General features: G+C 56.0%; 1 protein-coding gene across 1 annotated transcript in view; it reads left to right on the top strand.

Annotated features, from left to right (window-relative positions):
* Positions 1 to 26,557, top strand: part of GREB1 (growth regulating estrogen receptor binding 1) — a 91,174-nt gene that overhangs the window by 19,838 nt on the left and 44,779 nt on the right. Inside the window, exons 3-11 of the mRNA XM_077750948.1 lie at positions 1,914 to 2,033; positions 4,803 to 4,979; positions 12,250 to 12,432; positions 13,811 to 13,954; positions 15,788 to 15,928; positions 19,818 to 19,931; positions 20,402 to 20,545; positions 23,429 to 23,614; positions 26,421 to 26,557. The exon at positions 26,421 to 26,557 is cut by the window's right edge and continues 25 nt beyond it. Coding sequence (XP_077607074.1) covers positions 1,914 to 2,033; positions 4,803 to 4,979; positions 12,250 to 12,432; positions 13,811 to 13,954; positions 15,788 to 15,928; positions 19,818 to 19,931; positions 20,402 to 20,545; positions 23,429 to 23,614; positions 26,421 to 26,557 — 1,346 coding nt within the window. The remainder of the gene's footprint in view (positions 1 to 1,913; positions 2,034 to 4,802; positions 4,980 to 12,249; positions 12,433 to 13,810; positions 13,955 to 15,787; positions 15,929 to 19,817; positions 19,932 to 20,401; positions 20,546 to 23,428; positions 23,615 to 26,420) is intronic.

Below are 26,557 nucleotides of genomic sequence, written 5' to 3' on the forward strand. Positions count from 1 at the left end.
GTGCTGGGGCCTGGGGTCTGGGCGGGACCCTGTCCCTTCTGCTAAAACCACTGCAGGCCTGCATTTAATGGCAGGAAGGAAGCATCTGAAGGAGGCTCTGGAGTTTATCCCCACCCCCCTCATGCTCTTCCTGGTAATCTTTTTACGGTCTTCCCGCCACCTCTGTGTACTCAGGCCCAGAAGGACAGAGACCCCAGGAAATCTTCACTTCCTGCTCTGACCCCCCAAGGTCACGGGCCCAGGCTGGTGTTCCGTTTCTGCTCCCTCTCGTCCCACGGGCGCCTTTTAAACTGGTGGCCACCGTGAAGATATGTTCCCAGTACCCTGTGCTGATTAAATCGCGTCAGGAATATTCTGTGCGGCTCTGAGGGTCGTGTTTCCCCCACAAAGTCTACAACAGCTCCAAGTGCCCTTATGCGACCACCTCCTTTTAAAGATGCAGGATCTGGGGGCTCTTGGGTGGCTCAGTTGGTTGAGCGTCGAGCCCTCGATTTCAGCTCAGGTCAGGATCTCAGGGTTCATGGGTTCAAACCCTGTGTCAGGTTCCACGCTGCCCCTCTCATTCTGCTCCTCCCTTGCTCTCTCTTTCTCTCTCCCCAAAATAAATAAATATTTAATATTTAATAAACAGCATGCAAATCTCTTCATGGAATTAGGGTCACCTGGGTGGCTTAGTCGGTTAAGTGTCCGGCTTTCGCTTAGGTCATGATCTCGCGGTTCGTGGGTTCGAGCCCCGCGTCGGGCTCTGTGCTGACTGCCAGCTCAGAGCCTGGAGCCTGTTTCAGTCTGTGACTCCCTCTCTCTCTGACCCTCCCCTGCTCACGCTGTCTCTCTCTCTCCTAGAAATAAATAAAACATTAAAAAAAAATTTTAAATGACAGTTAAGCCTAGACAAGTTGAGAAAGATGTTTAGCCCCGAATTTCTGTTAAGTTAGGACTATTCTTGCACAGGCTTGGAAATTCATGACAACGAACCCCCCCTTTTCTCACCGAGCTGGGTAAAGGCGGTACCACTGTGCACACTCACGTCGCTGGTCAGCTGTTTCCTGGACACTTCCTTCTCTGCATGAGCAGTTAGCGGGGGGCCTGGATTACAGAGATGAAGAAGGGCAGGGGCCCCACTCCCTAGGAGCTGAAATACACCGTTTTATTGCTGGGGAAGGGCTCGCACGCAGGGGGCAGTGAGATTTCCATGGTCGATTCCTAGCTCTCTGGGCCAATTTCATGCCTGCCATGGCTCCTAAAATGCTATTTCACTAAAAAACAACAACAAAAAAATCCAGACTTTTGTAAAGTCATAACCTGCCCAGCCCTGTTCCAGAATGGTGCCTTGTGTGTATGTGACAGATTTGGGTATGTATTTGCAGTAATGTCTGTGCGCCCATTCTTCCCTTGTTCATATTTCATAGAGGCGGCTCACGCTATGTTTTCTGGCACAGTCAGTGGCTAGGACATCAGTGCAGGCATCAGATGCAGCCGGAAACATGCCGGCTGGCAGGTCCCTGAAGAGCTGTGGCCAATCACTGGGTCTTTCTAGGCCTCAGTGTGCCTATCTGTAAAATGGTCTCTATCTCAACCTGTGTTACCTCCCACAGAAATAGTTTTGAAGCGCCTGCTAGGTGCCGGCTTCGCGTGCCACGCTTCTCGACCAGTTATCTGCATTTTGACCCCTGTGTGTGCGCAGACATGGGCGGCTCTCGTGGATGGGGAAGAGACGTGAACCTGGATTTGAAGTCCCGAGGCCAGGCTTGGAGCCTGAGTCTGTGACCTTGGGAAAGCCCTGTGACCTCAGCTCTCCCCTCCAGCAACGAGGGGGATGGTGCCCGACCTCGGGCTGTGTCTGAGTGTTCAGTGGCCAGGGCTTGCTGGCCGCCTGCTTCCCCCGCCCCCTCACTCCCCTTTGCCATTTCCAGGTGGAGGCCGAGTGGACCATGAGGACGAGGAAGAAGAAGGGGACGGGGCGCTGGAGCCCAGCTGTCCTCCGAACCCCTACCAGATGCACCCCCCGCCCGAAGGCTGCTGCACCACAGACGGTGAGCCCACAGGGTGTGCGGCCGTGCGCCGCGGGGCCCCCTGTGCCCCGGCCCCTGCCCTCCCCGCACCGGCAGCCTCGGCTGCCCCTCCCCGGGGCCGTCAGGCTCTCAGCCCCTCAGTGCTCTTGCAACAGCCTCAACCTGACGGACAGGTTTGGATCCGATGGTGCATTTTTCTGCCTGGTTGTTGGAAAGCTAGAAAGCCTCTCCCAATCTGAGCAGGTTTGTGCTGCGCCTTTAGCTCGGACCCGTTCGTAGGGATGAGCTCTCTCCTGGCTGGTGCCTTCCTGCTGGAGGAGGCAGATCTGTCTCTCGGAAGCATGTAGACCCGGCAGCCCAGTCCCGTGGCGCTGTTGGGGAACTGAGGCCCAGAGGTGCCAGGTGGGCGGCAGGTTCGGCCAGTCGTCAGGGCTCGCGCCCTGCCCCCCGAGGAACCTGGGGTGAACCCCCGGCTCTCCCGCTCTCTAGCCCGACGGCCTCTCTGGGTGGTATGTGTTCATCCGTCACCATGCCCAGGCGAGTCATTTACTCGGTTAATTAATTAATTGTTGCCCCTCCCAACTCTGGAAGTGTGGAGGTGAAAGTTACAAGAGCCCCCCGTTTATTGGAGCTGGTGAGGTAAGCAGACATGCACACGACGTGGAAAGTGCTAGCAGGGTGGGGCGGGCCAGCAGGGGTGCCTGGGGGAGCACACGAAAGGTTGCCCACACAGGTAGAGAGTGCAGGGGAGGCTTCCTGGAGGAGGTGGCCCATTGCCTGGGTTTGGAGGATCAGCAGGGGCCTGTGAGAGGATCTGGGGAAGCTGGGACATTCCAGACGGAGGAACAGCATGGGCGAGGCTCAGCATGGGAGAAAAGGGGGGGAGCTGCTGGCAGTGTGGGTGGGAGTCCCAGGTGTGGACATGACCGTGTGCAGGATGGTGGCCTCCAGGGAGGGGGTGCCAGCAGTGCCTCTTCCTGAGGTGGGACTTCTTGTGTCCAGATGTTAAAAGATCACCTGATGAAACAGAACAGTGAGCTCTCCAGTGGTCACGACGGCGATTTGCAAAGAATTTCCAAGTAACAGTGTCCATAGCCCACCCTCCTCCATCTGTTCATTTTTAAAAAAGTTTTTTTTTTTTTTTAAATATTTTTATTTATTTCTAGGATAGAGAGAGACAGCGTGAACAGGGGAGGGTCAGAGAGAGAGGGAGTTACAGACTCTGAAACAGGCTCCAGGCTCTGAGCTGGCAGTCAGCACAGAGCCCGACGCGGGGCTCGAACCCACGAACCGTGAGATCATGACCTAAGCGAAAGTTGGATGCTTAACCAACTAAGCCACCCAGGCGCCCCTAAAAAAGTTTTTATTGCATATTCATTTTTGAGAGAAAGAGAGAGACAGAGAGAGACACAGAGAGGAGGGGGGAGGGGCAGAGAGAGAGAGGGAGACACAGAATCTGAAGCAGGCTCCAGGCTCCGAGCTGTCGGCACAGAGCCCGATGCGGGGCTCGAACCCACAGACCGTGATTATCGTGACCCCAGCCGGAGTTAGATGCCCCTCCTCCAGCTCTTCAGAAGGATGGGCCCAGGCCACGGAGGTAGAAGGCCTGCAGGTGCGTGACCTCTCGGAGCCTCGATTCCCGTATCTTCAAACTGGGGGCCGGAACGCTTCCCCACAGGTGATCAGATGAGAGCTTCGCAGAGTGTACCCCGGCCCTGTGCCTGGCACACGTGGGCACTGGCTCTGTGCCTTCTGGCCTCCCCGGCCCTCAGGGCTCGCATAGTCCCCCCCACCGGGACAGGGGGATGTGCCCTCATCCCCGAAGACCCTGGGAAGGGCCCTGGCCAAATAAATCTCAGCTGCTTCTCTCCATTTCCAGATGCTTTGGGACATCTATTTTTTTTTTTTTTTAATTTTAAAAAGGCTTTTATGAATTTATTTTGAGAAAGAGAAAGTGTGAGCAGAGGAGGCACAGAGAGCGAGAGCGAGAGCGAGAGCGGGAGAGGCAGAGAGAATCCCAAGCAGGCTCTGTGCTCTCAGTATAGAGCCTGATGCAGGGCTCAAACTCATGATCCGTTAAATCATGAATCATGACCTGAGCCGAAATCAAGTGTCAGACACTTAACTGACTGAGCCACCTGGGTGCCCCTGGACACTTATTTTTTGAATGGGAAACCTACTTAAAAGCTCTAAGATACAAAGCATTCCAAAGGGTATGGAGTGAAAGCCTCCTTGCTGGTCAGTGTCCTTGCGTCCGTCCCCAGAGATGGCCGGCGTTAGCAGACCCTTGTCCCCTGTTCCTGACATTTGCCCTTTCCTCATACGTGCAAAAACCCCAGGGTGTAAAGAGTATCAAATTGTTCCCAATTTCATATGGATTTATCTCGTATACATTTTAATGGACCCTCACCTGCCTACTCTTTTTCCTGGTGAGTTTCACTTGTACATCAATGTCTTTTTTTTTTTTTTTAACTGCTTTATTTCTGAGAGAGAGAGACAGAGACAGCGTGAGCAGGGGAGGGTCAGAGAGAGAGGGAGACACAGAATCCGCAGCAGCTCCAGGCTCTGAGCTGGCAGCACAGAGCCCGACGCGGGGCTCGAACCCACGAACGGTGAGATCTGAGCCGAAGTCGGACGCTCAGCCCGCTGAGCCCCCAGGCGCCCCCACCCTCCCAGAGGGGAGCTTTCTTCCCAACACGACCTGGAGCCTCATCCTCCGTCTGCCCACGTGGAGCCTGGGCCTGGGGAAGCCCCCGGGCAGCGTGCGTGAGCCGCGTCCCTTCCTCCTAGGGTTCTGCCAGGCGGGGAAGGACCTGCGTCTTGTCTCCATCTCCAGCGAGCCCATCGACGTCCCTGCTGGCTTCCTCCTCGTGGGGGCCAAGTCCCCCAGCCTGCCGGACCACCTCCTGGTGTGCGCCGTGGACAAGAGGTTCCTGCCGGACGATAACGGGCACAACGCTCTCCTGGGTAAGTCCTTTCTTTGCCCTTCCCGGTGGCCCCGTCTGCGTGCAGGACAGGGACAAGGGAGGCCTTTGGGGGTGGGGGACAGGCCACCTTCGGGGGCTTTTCATCAGCATGTCCTCCCCGCCCCCCCGCCCCGGCTTATGTGTTTCGGTGGCTCTTTCCGTGTGAAATGGAATCTAAATGAGATTTATTCTGGGATGTGACTGGCACCCTCCAGAAAGCCCATCATTTAGTACTAACTTTTTGGTACATACGTTCATCACGTACCGATGAGCTGAGCGCCTGCCCGCGTCAAGAATAGGGTGCGGACTTGGTGCCAGATGCTTTCGGAGGCCGTTGGACCTGAGGCGGTGGGAGACCAGGGCCGGGCGTGTGCCCCTGCTTGCAGAGCATTCACGGCCTTCTCCAGAAAGCGAGGGAGGGTTGCTCTGGCCCCTTCACCTGGCCCGGCATCTCCCGGGAGAACCAGGCAGGCAGAAGGGGCTGCTAATGATCGGGTCCAGACGTCGCATCAGAAACAGTCTTCGCTGTTTCTTTCTTTTTTTTTTTTTTAATGTTTGATTTATTTTTAGGAGAGAGATTGAGAGACAGCATGAGCAGGGGAGGGTCAGTGAGAGAGGGAGTCACAGACTGAAACAGGCTCCAGGCTCTGAGCTGGCAGTCAGCACAGAGCCCGACGCGGGGCTCGAACCCACGAACCGCGAGAACATGACCTAAGCGAAAGTCGGACGCTTAACCGACTAAGCCACCCAGGCGCCCCCAGCCTTCGCGGTTTCTTAAATTTCGTGCTTGATACCCACCCCCACCAAAGCTGAGTAGGTAAATGCACGTCACTGGGTATTTATTGAGCACGTTTTATGCCTGAGGCATTATGCCGAGGACCCGAGCGGGGAGAAGGGGAGAGCCAGGATTGACCCGCAGAAGACAAAGAAGTAGTTCCGGCCACGAGGAGACAGTGGCTGGGGGTAAATGCTGAACCAAGACAGGTGGATGTGGGCTGGACAGACAGACACAGCTCTGGGACAGTGACCAGAGAGAGAGAGAGAGAGAGACAGAAGGCCCTGGTCGACTCTCTCTCCCTAGGCAGGCGGGGCTTATTATAACTCGTTCTTGCAAACAAGAGCAATCCCGGGAGACTCACTCTACCAAAGGGGCTCTGGAGTCCTTCCGTCTCGGATTTAATTTGCTCGTCGAGGCCACTCAGGATGAAACAGGCTGGTAAGACTGTGCCGGTGACTTGGTCAGCGTTTGATCTGGTGGCCGCCAGGGCTCGGGCTGAATTCCAGCACTTTGTGACTGTAAAGGAATTGCGAGGGCAGTAAATCAAGGAGGTTCTGTGTCCTGAAATGTGGAGACAAGGATCTTTGAGTCCATTCACCACCGGCCCCTAACAGCCCTGGCCCCTCAGGCGGTAAGTGCAGAGGAAGTGGGGGCTTTGTTAATTGCTCGCCAAAAAGCCCGCGGAGGTGGGTGTCGAGGGCCTGTCGGTAATCACTGCGGCTTTCTTCTTTTAAAATAACTTTTATGCTCTCAGCTTGCACGCTTAACAGTGTGTAGGTTTCCTGCCATTAAGCCTGATGGCTGCAAGGGACAAGGTGGGCCTGCAGCCCTCCGGGGGCCTGGGCTCCGCGCGGTTTAGTGACCTATGAAACGGAAGCTGTGCAGTATCTTGGGGGAGCAATGGCTTTAGCTCTTAATTTATAATCTCCTCCCTACTCCGATTTATAACGAAAGGAATCTTGTCTTAGTGACTTTGAATCAGCAGAGGGATTTTGTCTGAGAAGCTGAAAGATTAAAATCTACATGTGCGTTTCCAGTTTTTGACAACAGGAATTCATCTAAATTGGCTGATCGCTAAGAGAGAAGAAAAGTTACTGCTAGAATGTCATTTTTTGGGGTGTGTGTGTGAATGAGTCCTGTGTTCATCCAGTGTTTATGGAACGTATAACCATGTTGAAGGTGGACCTTCAGTTCAGCGGGGGGCCCCAGAGTCAAGTCCAACCTGGTCCTTCCCTGGGGGCTTGCCAGCTGGCGGGAGAGCTCAGCTCTGAGATCTGCAGAAATAGAGCTTCTAACACATCTCTGTGCAGACATGACAGCCAAGGGTTCAAGCGCCAGGGGGTACAGAAGGGCGCCCCGAGCCCAGGGACGGGAACGGGTGCGGTGTGTGAGCTGGGCCCTCATAACCCAGTGGCATTTCACAAACCAGAGAACAGCAGCTAAACGCTAATGGCAGCCACTGTACTAAGCCCTTATCGTGTTCCAGAAGCTTTTCTAAATAGGTTAACATAAGCCAGTGAGGTGGGTATGTTATTATCTAGCACTTTTTTATCAGGCAACAAAGGCACAGAGAGGTTAACTGACTTCTCAGGGTCACCCAGCTAATAAATGGCAGGTCCTGAATTTGAGCCCAGGTGCTCTGGCCTTGGCGCTCATATTTCAGGGAATGGGGTGCCCTCAACGAAGAGGGAGAACCATGTGCATGAAGGGACACGGTGCTCGAATGAAGGAGCGGAGACTGGGAGGGGGTGCTGCTTGGGCCCCGCTTGGGAAAGGCCGCCGTGCCCAGGAAGTCATTTTCCAAATAACAGTATCATGCATCTGTCTTGTGCCTGTAACAGTTACTAACACACGGTCCATCTTGTTTCACTCATGACGCCTCCTTCTGGAAACTTCTGTACTACTTCGAAGCCAATCCCAGATGTGTCGTTTCATCTGTAAACATTTCAGTGCGTATCTCTAACCTATAAGGGCTTTTTGTTAGGATTCTCATACCGTCATCGTATCTACAAAATTTAACAATAATTCCATAATATTACGCAATATTATTGCATAAAGAAAGAATGTCCAAAGGGACAGTTGGGGGCAGGGGAGGTAGCTGTGAGCCTCTTGCCGGATTCTGGTTATGTTGCAAGAATGCACCATTGGGTTGGTCCATCTTCTCATGCCCCTCACCACCGTCCCGTTCTGTCTCACCTGACACCTGACACGGCTCGTTAGGTGTCCCTCTCGGTCGCTGCCTGGTGTGCACGCTGGCCCATGGCCCTCTTCCCAGACACACACGGGAGATCGCAGAGGGAGGTGCCCCTCGGAGTCCCCCAAAGGCCCGCCTTCAGAGACACCAAGTAGATCCCTTCCGTACTTCAGTCGGAATGTGGCTAAAACACCGAGGCTGGGGGCCAGGGACGTGTTTCTCCTCGTTTGTCGTTGGGCCGTATTTACCTCCACCGCCAGGACCGCGGCAGAAATAACAGCGATCAAACACAAAGCGGAAAAGGAGGAAGCNCTCCGTGCACCGTCCAGGTGGGGCTTTGAGATGATTTTCACAGCTTGTATTTCACAAGCATGGACATAATGCTCGATTCTGGGTTTTTTCGCTAATTTGTTACGATACCCAAAGACGATGCTGTTCTTATTCCGAGTCGCTGTTCATTTTCAAGGAACAGAAGGGCAGGTGCCTGCGTGGTGACTCTTCAAGGCCCGGTTGAAGGCCTGCCTTGCCAGGAGGTCTTCCCGTGGAAGGCAGAGCAGGTGCGGGCACCGATTTGGGGATGTGCATGCGCGTGCATGCGCGACCCCCTCCCTGGGCTGCTGAACGGGGCTCAGCCCAGCCAGAGAATTGACAGTGTCGCCCCCCTGTGGTCAAGAGAGACTCGTTTTTATGGGATCGTTCCTGTGGGGTAGTAACCTCAAAGGAGCCGGTTCTCTGCACTCTGGGTATTTGTGCTGGAGAGTTTGAGGATTCGGGACCGGCTTTCCAGGCCCGCCTTCTAGAGAGAGTACCCTCTGATCCAGGTCCTGATGATCTCCCTGGTCCCGAGGCACATGTCCAAAGAGGACGGCTCATTTTATTCTTCCTTGTGAAACTTTTCACTGCCTTGCAGACAACTTCTGGGAAAATTAGAATTGCCTCATCTGTCCAGCGGGGGTGGCTTAAACCATCGTCCTTGCCTCCTGGGACCAGGTGGGCAGCTCTCCAGGGCACCTCTTAGAAGAACAGCCCATTCTTGCCGGCAGCTGGCTCCCCAAGTACTTAGCAGGCCGACCCAGGGCTTCCACCTTCTGAACCACCAGATTCAGACGCCTGTGCGTCCATCGCTGCTTCCGAAATGGAGCGCTGGTCTCACCGCCCACGTTTGTCGTGGAGCAAAGGCCTGTGGTCCGTATAACTGTTTCTGGATGGCAGTGCTGGCCCCGGCCAAGTGCTCTTAGCATCGCTTTGTCTTGCAATGGTTCTATTTCTCGTTCATCCATCTTTTCAGCACGTGGGGGGGTCAGAATCCCTTCCAGAGAGCTTGGAAGGTTTCTCAGGGTCTTATTCTTCCCCCTACCCCGTTTCTTTCTCCCTCCCCTCCCCTCCCCTCCCCTTTGTAGAATCCAGTGATTCATCCCCTACATATAACACCCAGTGCTCATCCCAACAAGTGTCCTTCCTAAAGCCCTTTGGCCATTTAGCCCATCCCCCCCCCCACAGCCCCTCCAGCAACCCTCAGTCTGTTCTCTGTATTTAAGAGTCTCTTATGGTTTGTCTCTCTCTCTTTTTGTCTTATTTTTCCTTCCCTTCCCTTATGTTCATCTGTTTTGTATCTTAAATAGCACATGTGAGTGAAGTCAGACGATCTTTGTCTTTCTCTGACTAATGTCACTCAGCATAATACCCTCCAGTTCCGTCCACTATTCTGAAACGGCAGTTGAACTGTATTTACCTTAAAAGATCCAGGTTGGAGACAGAGGAATAAATAAAAGCGTTAGATTATTATTTCAGAGTATATGCAGAAATCCTAATGCGTTCACGTTGATAGTTAGCCCGTGCCCTCTGTCCCGCCATCCCTTCTGATAGTTACTGTCGACAACGTGCCGGACACTGGTCTGCACACATACACCTCACGGGTACAGACACAACGCACACCTACGTGCAGTCACCCCGTGACGCTGGTCCTTTGGAGCGTGGGGATAATTATGGGGAGAAAGATGCGAGTTTCAATAACTAAACGCTAAAAAAGAGGTGACCGTGGTTCTCTGGGCCATATAAAGAGCTGGGGGGGGGGTTGAGAACAGTGAGCTAAAGCTCTATGGGTCTTTGAAGAAGTGGACGTTTGAGCTGGGCATTGAGTGGGAGGGACACACGCAACTTGCAGATGGGGCTTCGGGGAGGAAGGGCGTGAGTCTGGAGGCGCGAGGGAGGTGCGGGAGGGCGGATCCAACGGGGGTCCGGGCGTAGCGGGGCGAGGAACAGGAGCGAAGGCTGCAGCTGGGGGTTGGGTAGCGTTTAGGGCAGCCTTGAATGCCATGCCTGTGAGTCTTCATTCTCGTGCTGGGCTGGAGCGCCACACTGTGTGCATCTACTTGGGACTATTACGTGACCTCTCTGGTTCTCAGCCCCTTCCCAAAGAAGGATTTGTGTCCCCATTGGCTGGGGGTTCTGTCCACTAAGCTGGGTGACCTGTCTGGACGACAATAAATGGCAAGCACATGCTGGCTCTCTGTGCATGTTCGTTCCTTTCCTGTCCCTTTAAAAACAAGTATACGGGGCGCCTGGGTGGCTCAGTCGGTTGAGCGTCCGACTTTCGCTTGGGTCATGATCTCGCGGTTCGTGGGTTCGAGCCCCGCATCGGGCTCTGTGCTGACTGCCAGCTCGGAGCCTGGAGCCTGTTTCAGTCTGTGACTCCCTCTCTCTCTGACCCTCCCCTGCTCACGCTGTCTCTCTCTCTCTCTCCTAGAAATAAAAAAAAAAAAACAAGTATAGAGCACCACACTTGGTGGCATTTCTTTGGTGCCTTATCTGGTTGCCCTGGTGTGGAGAGAATAGGATTTTGAAAGTTTATACTAACCTGTCCCTGTCCAGTGGCTAGACCAAGAGATCTGTCCTTATTTCTGAGGCCTTTTAGTTTTTATTTTTATTTTTTTTAAATATTTTTTATTTATTTCTAGGAGAGAGAGAGAGAAACAGCGTGAGCAGGGGAGGGTCAGAGAGAGAGGGAGTGACAGACTGAAACAGGCTCCAGGCTCTGAGCCGGCAGTCAGCACAGAGCCCGACGCGGGGCTCGAACCCACGAACCGCGAGATCATGACCTAAGCGAAAGTCGGACGCTCAACCGACTAAGCCACCCAGGCGCCCCTCTGAGGCCTTTTAAGGAGTATTAAATACGCTTACAATAGATCAGAAAACCCAGTGAGCGCCTTATTTCTCTGCGGAGATGTTTTGAACCTTCGCTAACCTGTTGTTTTGAACATCAGCCCGAGGCCTCAGGAATACCCTATTTGAGAGCAGGGCTTATGCGCGGAGCCACGTGGTTCATGGGCTAAGTCAAAGTGACCTTCATAAACTTGTCAGCCAGGGAATATGATAAAATAGATTAGTCTCTGCTTCAGGGTCTTCCCCTTCCAAAGGACCTTGTACCATAGAAACCAGACACACCAGTGGGCGAAGCAAGGTCTTCAGGAAGGTCTTGAATTGGTGGGTGTAGACCTGAACAGCTCTGAAATGGAAAAGGCCAGTCCTCACAGTTCGCCTATGTTAACCAGCAAGTGTACTGAGTATAGTTTTAAAGGACTTTATAGTTGGTGAGGGTCTTTTTGTGCCCATTCGCTGGATTTTAACTGTCCATAAGAGGTCATTTTGTCATTGGGCGACCTTTTCTGGAGCCTCACAGCTGGTGGGAGGCTCTGTCCATTCCCAGAAAGGCCCATTCCGGCCTCGGCAGCAGGATGCCAACACGGTGACTCGTGCAGTGGGTATTCCTTCCACTGGCTGCCAGACCATTCCGGCCCTGCCCCTTGGAGCTCTCTTTGTTTCTTGCGCAACTCATGGGATCCGGGTGGAAGTTTGGGCTCCTGGGAGGTCCTCAGTGCGTCTAGTGTCAGTGGTCTGATGGCTTGGAGATTCTGTGCCTGGCCAGCACTCCGTGGCGCGTACCACTTCCTGCAGGCGCTTGATCCGTGTAGACGGTTGGGTGGGACAGTCTCATCTTGTAATGTTTGCAGTGTGTATAGGCTTTAAAATCTACCCTGCCCCCCACCCCCGGGGGAGGTTCAGTCTTCCAAGGTTGCAGGGAGTCTCCATGACTAAGTCTTCTTGGTCCTTCTTCTGTTCGAGTCAAGGTCATCTTGACCCTTGGACCAACATAAGGTGCTAGGGAACTTTGCCCCATGGAATTTTCGGGTTTGTGGCCCAAGATGGGAGGGAGTATTTAGAGTTTCCACAGAGTCTGCATCGCTGGACGGCGATGTTGGAGGTGAGTTGGAGACCTTCATGGTGGCTTTCCTCCCCCAGGCTTCTCTGGGAACTGCGTTGGCTGTGGAAAGAAAGGCTTCTGTTACTTCACGGAATTCTCCAATCACATAAATCTCAAGTTGACCACTCAGCCCAAGAAGCAGAAACACTTGAAGTATTACCTGGTCCGCAACGCACAGGGGACCCTCACCAAGGGACCTCTCATTTGTTGGAGAGGCTCAGGTGAGCAATTCAGCTTTGAGCGGGGTTGGGTGGGCGAACGGGGGTCCCCCACGCGGGCGCAGGTGCCTGTCAGCCTGACTTTGAGGAGCGACCACTCTCCACAGGCACGATCGCCAGCGAAAGTCGGCCCCGTGAAATCAAAGTGCTGCTTTGCATTAGGGGTAAGCGTTTGTTGTGCCAGCCTAATTGTGTGGGACATGTCAAAGTTGGCAGGGGACCACAGCATGCTGCCTTCTTGCGGCAGAGGTTCTCAGCCAGGGGTGATCACGTCCTCCGTCGGACATTTGGCAACAGTGGGAGACATTTCTGATCATCATGACCAGAGCGCGCGACTGCCATCTGGTGGGCAGCGGCCAGGGATGCTGCTGAACATCCCGCCACGCACAGGACAGCCCTCCCTGCCCTGACCCCTGCCAGCCTGCCCAGAACGATCAAGCCTAAACTAGCGGTGGTGCCAAGGCTGAGAAACCCTGATGTAGAGCAATAATGGCCTGAATAATGCCCGCCCTCTCTCCGCCCCGAACCCTGTGACGGCCAGCTTCATAGAAGTCCTGGATTTCCTTCCTCCTTCCTGTCTCCCGTATCACCTTTGGCTAAGTCACCTACGGAGAGAAGGGGCAGGGCGGGTGGACTTTCAGAGGCCTAGCCTTGGATGGTCCCTGAGAGGCCCCTGCTCAGCCAGCTGTGCAGGGACACGTCCTCCGAGGGGTCTCAGCAAGAACCTTGTGTGCCTCCCTTGTCTGCGTCGGTTCATTTCTGGTCACCTGGCCTTTCCCGGCCAGCTTCTGTGAACAGCAGGAAGGGACTTCAGGAAGGGCTGGCTCTGGGCATTCCTCCCCCACCGCCACTCCTTTCCTTCACTCAGTAAACACGTCTCGAGCTCCCGCTACCAGGAAATGGTGGTACCAAGTGGTGCTTCCGCTGTGGGACCCGATAAGAGTCTTTAATCGTGTGCTATGACCAAGCGCCTCACGGGCTGGATGCAACAGAGTGGATCTTCCCAACAGAGGGTGACTTTCAGGGCGGGGGTCAGGGGGTATCGGCTGTTCCTCTGCCTCTGAGTAATCATCTGTTCCCTCCTTGGGCTTGAAGAGCAGCGATGTCTCCCTCTGCTTTTCTCTTTGTCCCAAGTGCTCAGAATTGCTCCCGCTCCTGGTAATAAGAGCTGCCCTTTGGATGGATCCCACTGCTCTTGGGACGGAGCTGTGGGGGCTCTTGCACCCCTCCTCCCCTGGCTATGCCGAGGCGAAGCTAGCGTGGTGCTGGCACCTTTCTGGTTACTAGGTGCCTGGCTCTGTTGGGGGACAGGCCCCAGTCTAGGGAGGCCTGGAGTAATGGGCGGGGAGCCGGGTTTCACGCGCGCATCTTGCCCCCTTAGAGTTCAGAAGCCGGCAGACCTCCGCCAGCGCATGTTGCAGCTCACTCTTCCCGCCGACCGAGAGCGCCGGGCCGCTGGCCACCTTCTCCGGCGAGCCGGTGCCTGGAGCCACCCCGAGCGTCCCCCTGGGAGCACAGCAGGCAGGTGAGGTGATGGAGAAGCACAAAGGTGCTAAACCCACGGGCCGGGCAGCTTGAGGATGCAGCCAAGCGATCTTCTTTTCTCTTTTTGTAAAGTTTGTTTATGTGAGAGAGAGCGCACGAGCGCGGGGGAGGGACGGAGAGGGAGAATCCCAAGCAGGCTCCACGCTGTCAGCGCAGAGCCTGACATGGGGCTCGATCTCACGAACTGTGAGATCATGACCTGAGTCTGGACGCTTAACTGACTGAGCCACCCAGGCGCCCCCGAATGCTGTGTTTTTAATTCGGAACGATGTCCTCCATTCCTGTCTGCTACGTAATATGATCCCCTTATTGGTGGTGTGGTGAATGGGGTCCCTCAGCACCCCCGGTTGGCAGTGCAGAGCTTCGTGCAGACAGGTGCCAACTCAGTGCTGGAATGGAGTTCCTGGAAGGGGCGGGTGAGACGAGCGAGCGCCATCTACCGTGTGCTCAGGATCCTGCCACGCTGGGCTTGCACCCCCTGCAAGCAGGCCGGAGTTTCCCCAGGGTACTTCGGGGGAAATCGAGGCTCAGCGTGCCTGGGGTCTCCAGGGCAGTCGGAGGTGAAGTCTGGATCTGACAGCAGGGACTTCCGGTTCGTGTTCTTGGCACTTCACCATCCTGAACGCACCTTTGAGCACGATCGCTGGTGCCGCGGCAGCCTTCTCCAGGCTTCCGGAGGTTTGGCTGTGTTCGTTCTCTGGCCCAGAAGGTCGGCGGAGGGGCCTTGGGAGGGGAGTCCGTGCTCTTCCCCCGCAAAGAGGCCGCACTAGGGTTGGGCCCTGTGCCCTCGCTTTCTGCGTGCCGTTCTGCGTGCCGTCGGGCCTTGTCCTCACCGCGCCCGGGCCCCCGGCACCTCTGCTACCATGGCAACGGGGAGCCCACGGCTTTTGCCATCGGGGTACCCGGGTGTAAGTCCCAGCCCTGTTCCTTCTGGCCGGGCCCTTCAGGGCAACTCATTTCAACTCTTTGAATCCCTGTTTCCTCATCTGTAAAGTTGGAGAACATCTTTTCTAATTTGCAGGGTGAGTGTAAGAATGAAGTATGGCTCCGAGAGCAAGTACTCAGCCCTCAGCACCTGCCAGGCGCTGTTCCACACGCTTCTGTGGAACCCCGTCTTTCTCACGCTGGCCCGGTTACTCTCCCCTTTTGTAGCGGAGAAGGTTCAAGCATAGGGAGGTCAAGAACAGCAAGTAAGGTCACTGGCTCAGGAGCAGCAGAGCAGGGGGTTCGGACCCAGGCCGGTGGGCTTCCGAACTGTGTCCTTAACCCCCTCACTATGCCGCGGCCCCCACAGGAAAGGTTTTGTGCTGTCCCTGCCCCTGGAGTGCCTTCCAGACCATTCTGGCTGATGTGGGCACGTAGGCAGTGCAGTGAGCTTCCCAGGACCAGAGCCTGTAATGTCCCCGGCATTGTCCTCAGACCTGGGGCGCCCCAGGCCCCGTGAACAGCCCGGACCTGGGTGACTGCACACCCGACAGCTTCCCTGGGCTCGTTTGGTACAAGCCGGAGCCTGGAGGGTGAACGTGCGGGAGAAGGGAGGCGCGTCAGCCTCAGGTGCGCTTCTGGGATGCAGGGGCCCTGCGGGCCACCCTGTCTCCCTCCCTGGTCCTTCTTTCACCCGGGCCGAGCTCACCGGAACAGGAGTGCGTGCGCGTGCGTGTGTGTGCGTGTGTGTGCGTGCACGGTGTGCGTTCTCAGCAGGCAGCACCACTCCTCGGCAAAAAGCTAGTTTGTAAAAATGGAGGAGAAGCACTTTCCTGCTAGCGGGGAACTGACTCCACACTTCCCTCCCCTTCTCTCTCTCTGCCCCCAGGACCAGCCTCGGGACCAGCCTCTGAGCACCCCTCACTCACTGCAGCCGTGGGGCCTGCTGTTTTCAATGGCAAAGATTCCCCGAAGCACCAGCAGCTGGTGAAGAACGACCCGTCGGCCCTGCCACGGCCCTCGGCGTTAGGTAGCCTTGCCTGTCCCCGGGGTCTTGCTCTTTCTCTCGGCCCGGCTGTGCTGGGGGGCTGTGGGGGCCACGGAGCTGCACGGAGTGGGTGTGGCCTGGAGGGAGGGTCAGGCCAGGCCCGCAGGCACCTCCCAAGTCTGTGGGGCTGTGCCCAGGCCCCGGTGCTGGGTGCGGCCGCGGCGTGGTGGACTTGGGTGATGCGTGCGTGTGGTGCCGGGTGCGGCCGCGGCGTTGGTGGACTTGGGTGATGCGTGCGTGTGGTGCCGGGTGCGGCCGCGGCGTTGGTGGACTTGGGTGATGCGTGCGTGTGGTGCCGGGTGCGGCCGCGGCGTTGGTGGACTTGGGTGATGAGTGCGTGTGGTGCTGGGTGCGGCCGCGGCGTTGGTGGACTTGGGTGATGCGTGTGTGGCCGGAGGCAGTGGGAGCCCCCTGGGATGCGGGTGACCAGTTCTCTTGTGGGCTGCGCATCAGGAAGGCTGTGGCATCCTGGAGAAGCAGGGGGCAGTGTGGCATCATGGGCACAACAGGGGCTCCAAAATCGGAACTCAACTCTCTTATTGGTCGGGGGTTGGGGGGGGGAGGGTCTTGGACAAGCCTTCTGGCTACACCGTTCCCTCATCGGGAGATAAGAATTCTGTTCTCAGGGCCACTGAGAGGGTCCGGTGAGGTGCTGTGTGGAACTTCAGGGCACATCTAGCAGCTCCCTAAGCGACAGCACGGTGCTACCCTCCTCACCGTCACTGAGCTGGCCTTTTCAGGGAGGGCTTCCTGGAGGAGGTGACAATGGAGCTGCAACTTAGAGCACACGAGAGATGGTGAGGGAGGAAGCACAGAAGAGGATGAAGAGATGAATAAAGGGGTTCCCAGACCTTCTGCTAGAGTGGAGGCCACGGAGTCTGACTCCGAGCTCAGTGCTCGCCCCTCCGTGCTCTTGGGAGCCGTTGAGTAAGCCGGGCTTACCTCCCTCCCCCTCCTCCATGCGCACAGCTGAGCGGATCTGGGCGGTAACCGTCTGGTCCCGCGTTCTGCGTCTGAACTGGACCTGAGACTCCCTGTTCTGACCAGCAGGGAATCCGAGGTCAAGCCTCTATCCCTCCTCCAGCCGCTCCGGGCTGTGACCAGTTTCTTGGCACAAGGTGCTGACTTTAGGGTGGCCACGTGGCCGAGGACCAGGCCTCAGGGACGGTGACGGCAGCTCTGCCCCGTGGCCCTTGGCCAGCCTGCGTGAGGCCTGTGCGCGCCCTGGCTGTGTCCAAGCCGCAGGTTCATGGCGGCCCCGCTCCGCAGGGCTCGAGGGGCAGTGTGGGAAGCAGAGTGTCCCTAGTTCCCCAGCAGCACGCAAGGCCTTCTGGAATCTGGCCCCAACCCACCTGAGGAGCCTCCTTCATTCCCCACTGCTCGAGATCCCCATGCTTCGGGAGCGCCCTCCCCTTCCTGTCCCCGCGCCCTGCTCCCGCACGGTGTCCTGACCGCCGCTAAACCTGCCTTTCGGGGCTCAGCTCAGCTGTCCCCCCTTCCTGCGGCAGGGCGCCCTCCCTGGAGTCCATGCCACGGCCGTCCGTGGCCGTCAGGTACCGAAGGTCCCGAGAGCAGGGCCAGTGTCCTTCCCATCCCGGCACCCGCTGCCAGCAACACCTTCACGGACTGCATGCGGTCATTCCGACAGCACAGCCGGAATGTCGGAGGTCCTGAGCCTTCCCGCCCGCTCTGGGGAGAGAGGGAGTCGATTGTAGGCAGCTGCTCCTGAAACTACAAGATGAGTTGACTTTGGGCTCCAGGGTTGTTGCTCAGCGGTCCTGAGTGGGAAAGCCCTGCCCCCTCACGGGGGGTGTTAGCAAGTGGCCAGGCCCCTCGCGGGGGGTGTTAGCAAGTGGCCAGGGGCCTTTCTTGGTCCCGCACAGGGGGTCCGGGTGCTTCATGTCCCGGAGTGAGGAGACATCCTAATAAGAAGTCGCTCACCCAAGATGCCAGGTGGTGCCTCCGCCCGATTCCGGGAGACACCGCGAAGACGGGTCCACAGCGGTCACTTTGGGAGAGTCGATAAGCCGAGTCCACCAGAGTGGGTGGAGCTTTTAGAGGCGTCTGGGTCCCTGTGGGGGCTCCCTGCTGGCCCCTGAGGACAGATGTTCGGCAGTAGAAGACGATGGAAGATAAACAGAACAGCGATAATAGTAGCGGCCTCGGCTGTTGCTGGGGGTCGAAGGAGCCCACCTGCTTGAAAGCTGTGTGTAAACCCCATATTTTCTGTTCTAACTTTTTGTTCCCTTTCTTCATTTTTGATCAGTCTAAGGAGGAGGAAAGCATAATTTTACCACTTTTAAGAGGCCCTGGCGCGTAAGCATACCCAGGGCGCCTGTGAATAGTGGCATTTTCTCATTCTTGTTTCCAGAAATCTGGGTCTGTAGGTCAAGGCTGGGCCCGGGAGCGGATGGTTTTCACACGCTTCTGCTTCTGTCCAGCTCCTTCTCAGGACACACTTACAGACACCTTGCCCTCAACGGTGCTTTTCAACCCGGGTTGAGTTAGACTCACCGCCGCTGTGCCTGGGCTCCCCCCGCCCAGATGCTCGGTTCTGCTTTACCTGGGATGGGGTTGTGTCCAGGCCCAGAGAGTTTTAAAGGTTTCCTGGGTGAGTTTAATGGGCAGCCACAGCTGAACATGTACTTCTAAATGTAGGGGAGATCCTGGGTTGGATTGCTCAAAAAAATACGGTAACCAACACTTGATGTTTTGAATAACCCGGGGAGAGAGCGTGAGTCACGCATATGCTGCACATGCTGTTCTCTAAGTGGGCAGGGATGACTCATTAACAGCAGCAGGTACCAGCTTCTGTGCCCGTTGTTGTTTTTTTTTTTCTGATATATATTTTTAATATAGCTTATTGTCAAGTTGGTTTCCGTATAACACCCAGTGCTCATNCGTTGTTTTCTTTGGTCTGAAGTTAAGTGGTCAAGGCTGGGGCGGGGGGAGAGGAACACAGGTGGAGCGGTACTGCCCCCAAGTGGTGAAACTGTGGTGGTGGATTGAAGGTCACTGGCTTCTCTGCAGAAGCACCTAGTCATTGATCGGACGGTTTGGGAGGAGGGGAAGGAGGATCTGATCTTGGGGTGAATCCAGGGGGCCCCAACTCTGTGCTTTAGCTGCATTCTCTTCAGCCTTCATCAGACCACCTCTCACGGCAGGCTCTATGATCCCATTTTATTTTGCTTTTATTTATTTATTTAATGTTTGTTTATTTTTGAGAGACAGAGCAGTAGAGAAAGAGAGGGAGACACAGAATCTGAAGCAGGCTCCAGGCTCTGAGCTGTCAGCACAGAGCCCGATGCGGGGCTTGAACCCACAAACCGTGAGATCATGACTTGAGCAGAAGTTGGGTGCTTAACCAACTGAGCCACTCAGATGCCCCTATGATCCCATTTTATTTTATTTTTTAATTTTTTTATTTATTTCTGAGAGAGAGAAAGAGCATGAGCAGGAGAGGGTCAGGGAGAGAGGGAGACACAGAATCTGAAACAGGCTCCAGGCTCTGAGCTGGCTGAGCCCGACGCGGGGCTCGAACCCATGAACCGTGAGATCATGACCTGAGACGAAGTCAGACGCTTAACCGACTGAGCCACCCAGGTGCGCCCCCCCTCCCCCCATGATCCCATTTTTAAAGATGAGGGTGTGCTAAGGCTCAGAGATCAGGCTCTGGCTCTTACATGGTTTGGAATGAAATGTTCACTGAAATGGATGGGATATTTCGTGGTCAAACGCTTCCCTAAACAGCTAATGACCATTGTAAAGCTCTGATTTTTTAAAAAATAACAAATGCGTTTTCTCCAAAGTAGGGGAATGTATTAAGCTCGTCCTTAGTGGCAGCCTAATCCGTACTCTGTGTGTTCTCTAGGTATTTTGTCAAACTCTGGGCCCCCTAAAAAACGCCACAAAGGTTGGTCCCCAGAATCTCCGTCAGCTACCGATGGTGGCTACGCCCAGAGTGGTGGGAGCAGAGCTAAGTATGGTAAGTGATATTCCCCCAAAATCCAAGACGCAGGTACCCGCGGTGGTGTTGCCGGTGGGGTGCGGGCATGTGTGCACGTGTGTGTGCTTTTGTGTGAATCAGTGAGGGTGTTCTGGGGGGGCAGGCTTGGGTATAAAGTGGGGGGTCTCTTTCTCCCATGTTGGGGCTGCTCAGCAAAGCCCAGGGTTCCCATATGAGCTAGCTCCTGACCCTAAGGGAACTTAAAGGGGCTTGCCTGTCACGTGGCTTGGAGATTGAAGAGGAGACTGGGTTGTTTGGTGGGGAAGGTTGGATCAAGCGACTTTAAAGATGCTTTGACCTCAGAATCTGTGATTCCAAGGCTTGGTGCTCCCACAAGAGGGGGTGAGGGTCAGGTTGTAGCGGATTCGGAGGCCGGCCTGATGTCAGCTCTGCTGGGCGGGGGGTGGCTTGTTTGGGGTGTCTTCCTAACGCTCTTGGCCTGTCCCTAGAGGGCGCAGGCATGTCCTGCACGCCCCAGGTCGGCTCGGTGGGACCGCCTTCCGTCACCTTTCCCGTTGTGGCCTCCGGAGAACCAGTGTCCGTTCCTGACAACTTGCTGAAAATATGCAAGGCCAAGCCGGTGATATTTAAAGGCAAGTGCGGCAGTGGGCCCGGTGCGGGGGGTGGGGGCCTGGAGGGATGAGCACGGTTCAGGCAACTGGCTGACTCCAAGGGCATCCCCCTGAGAAAACTCTCAGGCCCCATCCACAGCAACGGAGGGACGAGCAGACCGCTCACTGGTGTCGCGCCTGATCAGAGGCCTAGAGTTCTAGAGCCTTTCACGGTTTCCCACACGCCCAAGCGGCATGGTTCTATTCCATGACGTCCATCTGTTCATTCGCTCGCTCGCTCCTTCACTCGTTTTCTACTTGCTCGTTCACTCACTCATTCACTCATTCACTCAGTCATTCACTCATTCACTCACTCACTCACTCAGTCATTCACTCATTCAGGCACTCGTTGACTCGCTCATTCGCTCTGTCATTCACTCATTCACTTGCTCATTTACTCGCTCATTCACTTGTTCAGTCATTTACTCGCTCATTTACTCATTTTCTCATTCACTCACTTGCTCATTTTCTCATTCACTCACTTGCTCATTTTCTCATTCACTCACTTGCTCATTTTCTCATTCACTCACTTGTTCATTTTCTCATTCACTTGTTCACGTTCATTCACTTGTTCACTTGCTCATTCGCTTATTCGTTCACTCGCTCATTCACTCGTTCATTCACTCATTCAGTCACTTGCTCATTTGCTTGTTCATTTACTCATTTACTCATTCATTTACTCATTCACTCACTTATTCACTCGTTCACTCATTCACTTGCTTGTTCACTCGCTCATTCATTCACTCGCTCATTTGCTCATTCATTTGCTTGCTCAGTCTCTCATTCATCCGCTCGCTCATTCACCCGCTCTTTCATTCACTCCATTCATTCATTCATTCCACCTTGCTGAGCTGCTACCATAGTAACGGGTCCAGTACAAAGCGCCAGGGACTGGAGACAGTCAGCCCCTTATTCCAAGGCCCCCCAGTCTGATGGGTTGTCCTGTGTCATCCTGTGCCCCTCGTTCATCCTGACTGTGAAATCTGACTTTGGGCACAGATGGCCGTGGTCACCATGTGGAAACACGAAACTGGATTTGCTCTGTTTTGTGACAGCAGGTGAATGGGTGCTGCGTGCAGGCAGATGTTTGTTTCACTTAAAGGAGTCCCTTTCTAGGGCGGCAGGAGGGGTTGAAATGTGACTGGTGGGACCTGGGTGATGGCGATGATGGTCGCCGGTACGGCGTGCTGGCCTGTGCTGACACACACAGGCACGCACATCCAGATCCTTCTTAGAGAAGTTAATGCTCGGTCTGGTATTGTGTTTGTAGGACTCAAGGAAAGAGGGTGGTAAGAAAGTGAGAGAGGTATCTTACTGGTAACTAAGAAATCGAGAGGCACGCCTTTCTTTTTCCTAAAATGAAGTGGACAGGGCATTTAGGAAGAGGGTGCTGATCTGAGTTTTGAACTGGGCATGAGACACAGCCACTAGTCCCATTGGGCCCTCTTGGCTGATTGAGATGAAGGTCAAGGTGCAACAGCGTCACGTGTATCCTGTGCACAGTCATTACGTGCCTGTGAGACACTGTGAGAACACGGGTGGGAAAACAGAGCAGGCAGCACCACACCAGCATGAGCACCTCCCCCAAGCCAGGAGCCTCAGAGGATCCGGGGCGAGGGTCCGGCAGACCCGCCCTGACGACCTCAGGTGTAGACCGTCTCCTTATTCCTCAAGTTCATGGCACCTTCTGGCCCAGGTGCTCTGTTTCAGCCCCGCCCTCTCTGGAACGCGCCTGCTGTGCTGGTTCCCCTCCCCCGCCCACCTCATGCCCAGACCCCACCTGTGCTCTAAGATCCAAACCCGTGTGCCTTCTCCACGAGACTGCCTTGGTTTCTTCCACCTGGGCCCCAGTGCAGTTTAGACCGTAATGTTCGGAAGCAGGGGCGCCCTGACTGTGGTCGTTGGTCCAGCAGGTCTGGCATCATCCAGGACCTGTTAAAGGCGAATTTCCAGGCCCAGCCTAGACCCGGAATCACCCATTCCCTAATCAGAAGCTATGCAGGAGGGCCCAGAAATCTATGTTTCAGGCTGCCTTTCAGCCTGAGGTTTGAGAAGCAGTTGCTTAGGACGTGAACTGCTTCAAGCATCAGGGCCAAGCATGATGCCAGCACATAGCATACAGCAGGTATTTAGTAAGTGTGTGTTTGGTAAACAAGTACAGACCGTCTGAGCACAGGAGAGCGTGCGTGTGTTTAGCACATCTAGTTATCTCGGCAGCCCCGTGGGGGCTGTACGTCTTCAACCCATTTTACAGATGTGGAGACTGAGACTTAGAGAAGTCCTCCTTCCTGCCCGGGGCCACATAGCTGATGCCCAGCTCAGAGGGGAGAGTCAGTCCGGCCAGGCTTTTCTGCCACTGAGGCTTCTGGGAATTGATCTCCCAGCGTGGGCTAGAGCATTGGTCGGGTTCTGTCAGTATCTGGCGCGTCCGGTCTGTGCAGTGATTTATTTTCCTAACTCAGCTGGCCAGAGAGTCCTGGGGGGATGTGACACAGAACCCACCGTGGACGAGTCGGGGAGGTGGGGGCTGGCCGGCGGAAATTCTGTAGTCAGTGCTGGGGGGCAGCGGCGGGATGCCTGTTCGGCCTCGGGCACGTCTCTCCGGGCCTTCGAGTGCTCACCTGTGAGTCACAAGGGATCGGACACAATGAACAGGCAAATGCTGGAGGCCCGGTCGGTATTCGGAGCAGGTGCGCTAGCTCAGTGAGGGCGGGAAATCTGTGATCGCCCCGAAAGGCGACACAGGAGGTAGCCTGGGGCTCCTCGCCTGCCCGCCTGGGCTCCCTGGCCTTTGGACGTGCCCACGTGTGGGGCCGCGTGTGCCCCACGCGAGTCACCGAGCGGCCGTGGCTTCTTCTTGCGCAGGCCACGGGAACTTCCCGTACCTCTGTGGGAACCTGAATGACGTCGTCGTGAGCCCCCTCCTCTCCACCTGCTATCAGAACTCTCAGTCCGTCTCCCGAGCGTACGAGCACTACGGGGCCTCCGCCATACAGCCCATCTCCGAGGAGATGCAGCTCCTGCTGACCGTCTACTACCTCGTCCAGCTGGGTGAGCCCCCCTCCCACCGCGCGGGCCCCACGCTGGCTGGCGGGGAGGACGTGCCGGGAAGCTGCTGACGGTGCTGTCCTGTCACCACCCCAGCGCCTGGGAGGGGCTTCGAGGAGGTGGGGGTCCACAGAGAGATGATTCAGGACCATTCGCCTGCCGTTCTAGGTGCACAGAGGGCTCAGGGAGAGCATGTTCTAGCGGGGGAGGAACGGTGAGCAGGCGGAGCGTGTGGGCAGGGAGAGGGGGCTGTGGGGTCCTTTGCGCGTCCCGAGAAAGACCTCTGTGGGGAGATGCTGTTCAGATGGAGACCTGAGTGGAAGGAGCAGCCTTGGGAGGAGGTTGGGAGGTGGGGTGGGGAGGGGGCTTGAGGGCTGGTGTCTCGTCTCTTCTGATACGACCATGACCATCCCCCTGGATCTGGGCTTTACCGACCTCCCTTAACGTTAGCACAGTCACACTGAGGGTGAGGGCGTCCCCGTGTGAATTTGGGGGGGCCGTAATTCAATCCGCAGCACCTCTGGGATAGTGTTAGGCAAGGGGTGGAGATGATCTGACCTTGACTTCAAGACGACCCATGTCGGCTGCTGTGTGGGACCGGATGGTGCAGGGGCTGCGTTGTCCCAGTGCAGGTGGGGGTGGCTTTGGCCACTCAGGCTCACGGGAGAGAGACGCTGGCTTTACTCTGAAGGGAAGGGTGGTGGGCTGGAAGGGAGGTGGGGGGTGCAGCCTGGAGTTTGGCCTGAGCCCCCAGCTGGATGGTGGAGCCAGAGGGCGAGCACAAATTCTGTCTTGACAGTTTCTAGTTCAAGATGCCACACAAGGCAGCCACGGGGTCAAGTCCAGGATGGGGCCAGATGAGACTGGAGTCCCAGGGAGGAGGTGCGGCGAGGGTGTACATTTGGGGAATGCTGGCCCAGGGATGATCTGAACTGAAGCTGGGAGACTGGATGAGAGCCCCCAGGCATCCCGTTTGAGCCCTGAGGCACCCCCGTGGTCAGAGATCTGGAGGAGGGGGCGGGCAGAGCAGCCAGGGAGGCGTGGGGGTCAGGGAACCCGGAGAATGTTCCCTGGGTGGGCCAGGAATCTAGGAAAATGTGGGTGTGGGTCTCTCATTCTTTCTCACCATCGACATCCCACCCACTGGTAATCCCTGCTTCGTCCCAAGTCTACACCCTCTCCATCACACCTCCCTTCCACCCCTGTTCTGCACAGCTGTTGCGATTGTGACTAATCACATCTGTTCTCTGCTGGAGACCACCGGGGTGCCCTGTCACACACTCGACCCATCCCGGCTCCAGGGTCCAAGTGGCCAGGCCACCCAATACCTCTGTCACCTCAAGGAGAGCCTTATCATCGCCGTGTCTAAGACCGTGCCCCGTCCCGAGACCCCTGGGGGTCTGTCTCCTCTTTATCTTGCCTTTAGTGCACCGGCACCACCACGCCGTGTATTTGCCCACTTTCGGTGCGTCTCCCTGGTTAGGATGTAGGGTCAGGAATGTTGATTTCATTCACATCTGTGTGTCCAGCGGCACCTGTGCTGTAAAGCTGTCCCTCGGCTGGCATGCGGTGAAGGAACAGATAAACATGGAAGCAGAATCCTGTGAAAGCATCTCAGGAGAGGGACCAGTCACCTGAGTCAGTGAGACCAAGAGCGGAGTGAAGACTGATGATTGGCCATTGGGTCTGGGCGTGTGGGAGTGACTGGCACCCGTGATGATGGGTGTGTACGAGGAGCGTAGGGGACAGAAGCCATGCTGCAGAGGGTTGGAGAGAGGACGCAGGCGCAGTGAGCGTAGACAACTCCCAGGAGCTTGGCTTTGCGATGGTGATTCCAGAAGGGGACGTGGGCTCAAGGGGAAAGATCTTAAAGATGGGAGGCCTAATGGCTAATCTAATCAGATCTTGACATAGCCCGGTGAGTGGGTGGTGTCATCCCCGTTTTTCAGATCAGGAATCCGTATCGTTAAGTAGGATAGCTCTAGATCCGAGCTGGTGTCGGGTGGAACCGGAAGGAAGCACGTCTTCTGAATCGAAGTGTGGTGCTCTTCCCTCCAGCTCACCCAGGTATAAGATTTGGACAAATGAACCAGAAAACACCCACAGGAAAGAAATGCTGACCGTCTTCAGTCTCGCTAGGCATCAGATCAGTAACGTATTTCTCAAATCAGTAACGCAGGCGTTGGTATCCAGTGGAGCTAAAGATGCAGTAAAACCTGTGTCATCAGGTGACTGTAAAGTCACAGTAGGTGGACGCATGTAGACCACCTGGAAACAGTCTGGCGATGGGTACCAGTGGGTCCGGAAGCCCAGTGCCGAGACGCTAGGAAGCTAGGTTCTACGTGTAAAGTTGTGTATGGCGGAAGCACTTAGGTGGCTATTCTGCAGCATTAAAAGATCGACAGTGGAGACACTGCTGAGTAAGCGGTAGTGCCTCCCAGGGAGGGCCGTGTGTGCCCAGGGACTGCGCTAGGCGCCGCCGCAGACAGGGCGCAGCGGGGTTGCAGCGAGAAGGTGGGGAAAGGAGAGAAAACTCAAGTCGTAGGCTCCCGGTCCCTGCCGCTATTTAAAACCCGCACATGAAACCCAGGCCGAGGACCAGGAAGAGAGTGGCGGCTCTGTTAGGATGGGGAGCTCCTGGCTGCTCGGGCGCCCTCCCTCGCCCCCCAGCGGTCCCTGAGACGGTTGGGCATCATGATGCGGGTTGCGTTACTTCTGCGTCCGCTTGCACGAGGCTCCCCAGGACCGCCCCCTGCCTTGTGGGCGGTGGCCGGCGCTGAGGCCTCTCCCGCCGCCCTGTCCTTGCCAGCAGCCGACCAGGTGCCCCTGATGGAGGACCTGGAGCAGATCTTCCTGCGCTCGTGGCGCGAATTGCACCTGACCGAGATCCGGCAGTACCAGCAGGCGCCGCCGCAGCCCTGCCCGCCCGCGCCCGGCGCCCTGGCG

The sequence above is a fragment of the Crocuta crocuta genome, unplaced genomic scaffold (assembly GCF_008692635.1).
Source record: "Crocuta crocuta isolate KB4526 unplaced genomic scaffold, BGI_CrCroc_1.0 scaffold129, whole genome shotgun sequence".
NCBI classification, from domain to species: domain Eukaryota; kingdom Metazoa; phylum Chordata; class Mammalia; order Carnivora; family Hyaenidae; genus Crocuta; species Crocuta crocuta.